Source organism: Mus caroli, unplaced genomic scaffold (genome assembly GCF_978045245.1).
Source record: "Mus caroli unplaced genomic scaffold, Mus_caroli_1 scaffold_17, whole genome shotgun sequence".
In the NCBI taxonomy this organism is placed as follows: domain Eukaryota; kingdom Metazoa; phylum Chordata; class Mammalia; order Rodentia; family Muridae; genus Mus; species Mus caroli.
The window spans coordinates 85,574,191-85,583,153 of record NW_028227272.1 but is presented as its reverse complement, the minus strand read 5'-3'; the positions used below and the strand labels follow the sequence as shown (position 1 = coordinate 85,583,153).

Here is an 8,963-nt window from a genome sequence, read left to right as displayed (position 1 = left end):
TTGTTTCTCATTTCTTCATTGAAAAATAGAAAAGCAATAGGGCTTTGTACGGGAGTAAAACTATCACACAAGTCAAACAGCTCTGCATGCTATTCTAAGATGCTGTCAAAGTAGAATTCTTTAAAATGTCCTCAAAGATGCTGTGTTGTCAAGGTAAATATACAGAGAACCACATCCCATAGCCTCTCAGCTGAGCATGGAAAGAAAAGAAAGGTGTGATGTTTTATTTCTAGGAAATTCAATAAATGTTGACCTGTGAACCCCATTTTAAGATGTCAACACTTCACCCAAGAACAGCAAGGTCAGAACTTTTGAAAGAGGAGAACCATGGCTTGATAAGCATGATGTCATTCAGATGGACCTTAAGACTGCACACATCCGGAAGATACAAAGTAGATTTGCTTTATCCATGAGTGGAAGATCATCTTCCCAAGCAGCACTACAATGAACTAGCAATGTGTTGTGACGTGAACGGATGAATAATAAGCTTAAAAAGAGCCTCCGCCAAGGCAAATGCAAACTCTCATCTGGTCCTCATATTATAATCTTAGGCCAGCTGCTCCTTGCCTCTTACTTGAATGTCTGATGTAATGCTGTTATGCTTGTAAGTCAATCCCAATATTCTGTAGACTACAGCCCACTCTCTTAGGAGTGCTTGCCAGGTTCCTATCACCTTATCCACTGCCCTTCTCTCTGTTGCTGTGGTGATGCACTGTGCCTGACCTGTCAACGCTGAGCTTGGCTGTCAGACAACTGCCCACTCTCTTATGTCAAACCTTCCAGATACCAACCATCCAGCTGCGTGTTGAGCCCAAATGCTCTTGTTACCTTTCTAATTCTTACTGTCTCTCCAAACCCTACTGTGAAACTGGCTCATCAATTCTTACCTTTGAAACCCCTGCCAACCATAAAGGCCTCACACATGCCAGGGTTCTTCATTAAGGAGTTTCCATCCCAAATCCATCTATCATTGCTTCCTGCTTCTGTGCTTCGGTGTCTCCCATAGCCACTGATCTTTAAAGTCTGTGTCCAGCATTATCATCCTTTGAGCTATCTTCCCTGTGGTTGTTAACCTCTCTGGAAATGTTTGTTAAATAGCATCGCAAGCCTGGATATGAGTTTCCAACCTGTTTCCCACATACATAGCACTTTCCCAGCAGCCTGTTTCTCCCTTGGGGTTTGTTAAGCTCCTTTAATTAGATCATATTGAAGTGCCATGCCAGGGTCTTGTCTGTTGCTTGGTAGGTATACTTAACCTTTAAGTTGCTGGGGTTTTTTTTTAAGACTGAAGGATAAAGGTGCTGTTCGTTCACTTGCTGTTGTCTCTGATGTAATTCCAAGTAAGATTAATTATGTTTCTCCACTAGAACATGTTTGCTATTAAGGCTCCTTCATTTTTGTGTCATCAATCTGTCCTCGTACAGAAATAAAGTATTCTATGTGTGAATAAACTTGCTACAAATTATATGAAAACAACAGTTATGTCTAATCTTCAAAAAAACACTCAATATGTTCTTCTTTTGTTAACATTTTAAGTAAAAGAAAAACAAGTATCTAGAAATGAAGGCTAGGCTAGGTACATACTTTCAAGAACCTTTTGAAGTGGATGTGGGATTTTATGTGAGTGCTAAACACATTGCCATGTTTTTAGCAATTAATAAGCAAATAAGGATATTCTTTCATCAGAATAGACCATGTCAAGCCACACTAGTGAGCATTCCAACATTACGGATGCTTTCACTTGAAATGGTCTGTCATGTATAGGTCACAATTATCACTCCAGCTTCGAGGACCTTTCTCATCCTAGGACCCTAGTGGAATTTCCTAGTGGAGTTTTCAATATCTCAAATATTACCACAAGTAGCATATGGAGAACATCATCAAAGCAGCCAATTGACATTTTATATTTTTTCAAAGTTGTCATTAAACAGTGAAAGATACAGTATCTACCCTAATAATGTAAATCACAGGATTGGATGAATTTTAGTTCTAGGCAATTGAAGATATCCCACTCCTTTTCTTCTTAAAGTCAGCTTTTGATGCCATCCCTACTGCTCTTCATGGATTCTTACACAAAGTAGACCACTGTCACCTGAAACCTATTTTTCCCTTAGATGAATGAGTTTAAAAGTCACTACTTAAATCAGTCACTACTTAAATTATTCTGGGTACTCAGTGGGAACTTGTTTTGTTTTCTCACTAACTACTTATATCGCAGTTGTTGTAATTGCTAAATTTAGGTCACACAAACAGCTCTACCATCAATAATATATTACAGCTCCTGACACATATGCTCACTAATCTATTTTTTTAACAAGAAAATTCAAATGGGCAAACAACTTACTCCAAGAATCACGTAAGTAGGATTGCACTAAGTTTTCTTTATCATTCACATTATCTGTGGTTTCTGACACTCAGGTTCTGACTCATCTGGGAGCCACTCTGAAGCTGCTAATAACTTGATTGTGATGTGGTCTTCAGCTCTAAAACTGCCAAATCTAAATCGCAAATAAAACTAGTTTCTTTGTGCCAGAACCTCAACATGCCCTTTCATTATAGGCTGGTTAACTTTAATGGGATGTACCCTTATGAACTCCTGGGGGGAGGGCGTTGTACTGTGCATAGACATAAAGAGTACCTTCACCATACTCATTTCCTGAAACTTGGCTCTCTAGGCTCCACATACAACTTATAGCAAGTCATCTAGGGCTTGTTTGACATCATTTCTCCTCTCCTCTTTGCCAAATACCTTTCTTCCTCTCTATCAATCCTCTTTCTTTCTTTCTTTCTTTCTTTCTTTCTTTCTTTCTTTCTTTCTTTCTTTCTTTCTTTCTCTCTCTCTCTCTTTCTATCTATCCATCCATCCATCTACCTATCTATCTACACTTACAGAATAAATTGAGAAAATTCAATACTTGTAATAAAAATTGTACTATTTAGCAAAGATATTAACAAATGCTATCAGTCAATGATCGTCATCAAATATAACACCAAATAAAAACTACACATTACCTATATTTATACTACATCTTATCATCATTGTCACCCACAAATAAAACACTATACAGCTCCATTTTAAATGTGTGGTTATTCAATTTCAAGACATTTGGTACTTATCTGGGCAACAGAGGTATAATCCTACAAACCAGACTATTGAAATCTTACTCAAAGCAATGTCTAAAACCTTCCTGGATGCCTAATATAGAAAGATATGGAACACAGGAAAAGTGAGTGGTTATTTAGTGACCCCACTGCCAAGCAAGTTACTTTTCTTTCATACCTAAGGAAATTTTCTTCTTTGTTTCATTTAACATTGAGAGTATAGTTATGTTACATCTATGTATGATGACATTAAAAATGATAATAATTTTATTAGTTTACTTAATGAGTAGAATTCCCTAAATTAGACCAATAGAAAACCAGAAAGAAAATTAGCAATGTTTAACTAGCATATGCCTCTTTCTACTATTTGTTATCTATTCTGTCTGCTGCAAATCCTGGCAAAGTATAAGATATTAACTCTGGGTTTTGTAGAGAAAGTACTGAAGTCCTAAGAAATAAATTGTCCAAGGTTAACCACTAATATAGAAATGCTACATGATAATAAACTCACAGCTCGTTAATGCACAGCCCTGACTGCACATCCCAGAGTGGTTAATTCTTAATAAAGCTGCTTTATGTTGTATACTTTGCTTCTTTCTCTGAAAAGTTAAACATGAATCAAATTCAAATCTGTGTCTCTCCATTCACAGTTGCCTTTTTCCCCTTAAATTTTGATTTTTCTCATCATCCCCAGAACTTATGGAAACACTAATGATAAGTCAAGCATCATTGTAAAGTCACGAGGGCATTGTTCTAGGGCATGGCTGTTAGGCATGAGCCTGCTACATCTGTATCTACAGTTCAGTTTCTAAGCATGTATGGATTTGTATGCACCTTTGCTAGTTAAATTCTGAGATTGCTGCTTTATCTGACAGCACCTTAGCAAGGGGATTGTGGCACAGTTAACGAAAGGAAAGATTCAATTTTCCATGACCTGAAGACTAGAGGAAATCTAACATTCTTTTCTTTAAGGGCTACTAAACGTAACTTTAATTTTCTTTGTTCTGTGTTTACTCTAAAGGATTTTAACCTTTGGGGGAAAATAGGAAAGAATTCCATAACTCTGTTTTAATGAGTTGAAAAGACTGCACTGGCTCATTAAACGAAGTGTTTTTCTGACTCTTGGGATGATGTATTTCTTTTGGCTGATGGCTAAGGAAGTTTATTCCTTGCACCTTATTATTGCCCTGGATATAAAGTACCAACGCTACAGACCCGGAAAGACCATCAGATTCAGCTGTATCTCCTAATAGAGTATTCATTTTCTCTGACTGCTGCAGCAAATTACCACACACTTTGTAGCTTAAAATAATAGAAACGTATTGTCTTGGGCTTCTGGAGGTTAAAAGTGTAAAGTCAGTCTTAGATTTAGGTGTTGACCCCAAATCAAGTCAACAGTGCTGATTCCTATAGTGTGTCTAGTGGAAAATCCATCCCTTCATCTCTAGTTTTTAAAGGTTGTTGGCATTGCTTAGTGTGGGGCCAATGAATTCCAAACCATTTCTGTTGCCACTTTGAATGCCACTGTGTGTGTGTGTGTCTGTGTGTGTGTGTCTGTGTGTGTCCTCCTTTACTCCCTCATTCTTTCTCAGTTTCTCTCTTCCTCCACTGAAGAAGCCTATGACCACACCAGATTTATCCCAATGAATCTGCTTCAATAGTTAATGTATGTGTATCTGGATTACTGCTTTTACACCATCAGGTGGTAATTGTAGGTTCCCAGGGGTTTAGATGTAGGACTTTTGGAGTGCGTAGGTAATGGATACTAATACAGTAAATGTTAAATATAGGTGAATCAAATAAAGGAGTGACACTTTCAGTGGTAAAATGACATCGAGTGACGAGTATGAGTCTCCAAAGCTTTCAGAGGACAAGGTCACGTGAACAACAATAGTCTACTTCCGGAGTAAGCCTGCCAGTTTTGTGACTCTGATACCTGCTCAATGTCTTCCAACGATGGAGACTAAAAAGGAATGCAACTCTGTGAAGGCACCACATTCATGAAATAGTGAACAGGATGAAGATGGGGAGTACGAGTGTGTGTGTGTGTGTGTGTGTGTGTGTGTGTGTGTGTGTGTGTGTGTGAATATGCTCTTCTGAGAAGGAAGGAAATCACAAAAGGAATGAGTTGAAGAAGCATGGCCCCTGGGATCCCGGCTGTTTCACTATTTGTGCTACCCTATCTAAACTTAGACAATTCCCAAGTTCCAGGCACTGAGTACTTCTTACTCTACTTGATGTTCTACGATGAACTTCTGGGCTTCTGGTTTTATGAGTGATAGCAATTCAAATACTCTCTATTCGGTGCTGGGGTGAAGACAGAGTATATTGCTTTTGGTGCATATTTGCACACTCATTCTGTTCTTTCCATCCCCCTCGAGCCTAGTACAGAGAAGCTTGACGTGAGGGACTAGTGTTCACTTCGACACCACATATACTAAAATAGAAATTATACAGTGGAGATTAGTGTGGCCCTGCCCGAGGGTAACACACAGATCCCCACCCCACCCCCAAACAAGAAGGCATGGACCTGAGAAAAATATCATAGAATCATTAAAATAATATAAAATGCAGAATGTGGTAATGAATGGGAGAATGACTTAAGGATCTACCAGAGTCGGGATGATACATCAGGACTCGGCAACAGAGGGAAATCAAAAGCTAGCTGCCTTATGTATCAAATTCCTCCTAGTTTATCTACTCTGACTTATCCACACAGTATCCTAGACTATACCATAGCCAATATCCACACAGTATCCTAGACTATACCATAGCCAACTAATGGGACTCCTCTCCCCTGAAAGAAATTCTACATGGGAACACAATACATTGAAAGAGAGTTGTTCATTGCTGTGTTCTATAATAGACACTGAGAAAGGTGTTGATAAAACACTCCTAAATATGTTTAGAGAATATCTCTAGGTTTATACTTAAGTAAAACTTCCAAACCTCAATGATAGGGCATGGAACAGTGGCAAATATCTCTTGGAGTCATGAGAACATGATATGATGTCTTTCGATACCTGCCGCTGTAGTTTACCTAGCCTCAAGTCTGCATTGCTCTCAGCCTGAAGGCCTCATGGCTAATACACACATTGTTCTTTATAATTTAATGGAGAGGCTGTAAGCCTGAAGTATACTTTCTGTTTTTGAGAACATAGTCTCAGCTCTTCAGTTTAAATTAAAATCTTAAAAATTCCTTTAACCTTACCATATGCACAGGAGGCACTATTTACTACATGTAGAGCCTGTAGGAACCACTCAGATTATTCAAACGAAACCTCAAAATAGAAGTGGATCCTAGCAGCCTACCACTGGACTAAGTACAGGGTCCCCAATGAAGGAGCTAGAGAAAAGACCCAAGGAGCTGAAGGGGTTTGCAGCCCCATAGGAGGGACAACAATATGAACTAGCCATTACCCCCCAGAGCTCCCAGGGACTAAACCACCAAACAAAGAGTACACATGGAGGGACTCATGGCTCTAGCCCCATATGTAGCAAAGGATGGCCTAGTTGTTCATCAATGGGAGAAGAGGCCCTTGATTCTGTGAAAGTTCTATGCCCCAGTGTAGAGGAATGCCAGGGGCCAGGAAGCAGGGTTGGTGAGCAGGGGGAGGGGAAGAGGGTAGGGGCTTTTCAGAGGGGAAACTAGGAAAGGGGATAACATTTAAAATGTATATAAAGTAAGTATCAGAAAGAAGGAAAGAAAGAAAGAAGGAAAGAAAGAAAGAAAGAAAGAAAGAAAGAAAGAAAGGAAAGGAAGAGAGAGAGAGAAAGAAAGACAGCCATGACATTTTGTCATTATAGCATTATAGACTGGAAATAACTTCATTCCTGGGATGCGATAAAAGGAATGTTCAAAGGAAAACAAGAAGAAGACAAGTAAATCCTATTTGCTGGAAATGGAAAAGCATGTAGGCTCTACAGCCTGGGCAAAGGGCACACTGTGCATAATCTTCATCAATTAAGAAACTACAATATTGACAAACTCGATTTGTTTGCTGGTACATGAGGTAGAAACTCTTTAAGAAGGCGATTTCATGAAAGCTTTGGTTGCTTAGCAACCACTGACCCATGGGGACCAGTTCATTTTTAGTCTGGAATAATAGGTCACCAAATGCCACTGGGATTGCTGTGAGCCTCACATATGGAATTATCCAAACACATCAGCTGAAAGGTTGTCATCAGCGCCTGGCCTAAAACAGGGATGTGTGTAACACATATTTGGGGGGAAAATGATCCATTTAATGCATGGGCCTCTTCTTTTTTAAGTGACAGTGTTGAGACAGCAAAGCCATCCACCTTACAAGAAAGTATGATCTAATCTTGCAGTGTGTTTCAAAGCCCAAGAGTAGAAAAATATAGGCCCTTGCTTTATTGAAACCTTGTGAACCTTTTAATAACCATGCTGTTGAAACCTGTGGAGACGCTAACTCTTGTTAATCACCGATTGGCATAGGAGAGTTTGCCTAGTAACACTAAAATCACTATTCACGAAAGCTATAGTCTACAGAAGTTGACAGGTGGGTGATGGTTAGAGTAGTGATTACGGGTACTTTGAAGACTCAAAACAAACTTATTTTTGTATGAGCCCAGAGACACGAGCAGCCATAGCTAAACAATGCAGTAATGAGATGCTGTGTATTATTGTGTCAGACCAAGAGAAGGGAGTCTGGAGAGGTTCGTTGTAATCACCAGGGAAGATATAAAGAGTCCTTCAGCTGCGGCCGCGCCATACCCACGTAGGTGCTTCTTGCTTGCACTCGCGGACTCCATGTCTCTTCGGGGCTATCCTAGGCTTTGCAGTGCTACATCCCATAGAAACCACTGCTACATCCCCGTGACGCCTTCCATCACAGTCTGCTCAGATGATGTAAACCCTACCTTTGGACCTTACTTACCCAGCAGCTACCAAGGCAATCTCTGGCTTCTGGACCATTGCCAAGACTCCTACTGTGAAGCATCATTCTGTGACTCTCCCAGCTGTGTGCTCAAGACTTGCGCTCCAAGGTGTGATCCCACAGACTCCAGTGTGCCTTGCAATTCCCCGTCTGCAAATCAAGTTGTTAGTGACTGCGAAACTACCAACACCAGATCCAGACCCAGCTGCAGTCCCTGTACTGGGACCAAAGGGTATGTATCCAACTGCACCACGGCTACTCGATCTGCATCTAAAGCCTGTCAGACTCTTCAAAATGGCTCCCGCTGCATAGGGCAATTTAATTCCTTCCCCAAGAATCTTCAGGCCCCACACCACTGTATTCTGGGCAGCAATGGATATAGAAGCTATGGAAATTTTGGATTCATCACCAATGGCTTCTCTCCATCTTGCTACACTATCAGTAGCTACCATCCCTGCAGTTACCTAACGAGATATTGCCAGTATCCAAATTACGTGCCTTCAAGCTTCCCATACCGGAGCTACTTATGTAGAAATTTTCAGTCTCTGTGCCGTATACCTAGTACATTCCCACCTCTGAGATATTTATGCAGCAGTAACAGACCTCTGCATTGCTACTGATCGATTCATAGCTCCTAAAAGAGCTCCAAAGAGGCTGATGGAGGATCGCAAGTCTTACTCAGGTCTGTGGTTTCTTATTATTCTGCTAAATTGATCTATTCATCTCAGAAGGTCGTCACACCAGCCACAAGTGTAACCGTAGACCCAATTAGCCACTCAGTAGTTTATTCTTCTGTTAGTCTGATTATGAGGGTAGTCTTAGCTCTGAAACTGACTAGAACCGACTCACTTGAAGAGATTCCATATGAAGGAAAATCATCAACATCTTCCTTTCTCTGCTGGTCACTTGGGTTGTGATCCTTTCTCTGGGTCGATGCCTGATTTCAACATAGTTTCTTCA

The 8,963-nt window shown here is 40.2% G+C and overlaps 1 protein-coding gene across 1 annotated transcript; it reads left to right on the top strand.

The window, feature by feature from the left end:
- The first annotated feature begins 7,876 nt into the window (after positions 1-7,876).
- On the top strand, positions 7,877-8,623 carry Krtap24-1 (keratin associated protein 24-1). Its single transcript, XM_021184417.2, has one exon. It carries the CDS (start codon positions 7,877-7,879, stop codon positions 8,621-8,623), a length of 747 nt encoding a protein of 248 aa, XP_021040076.1.
- The last annotated feature ends 340 nt before the right edge of the window (positions 8,624-8,963 follow it).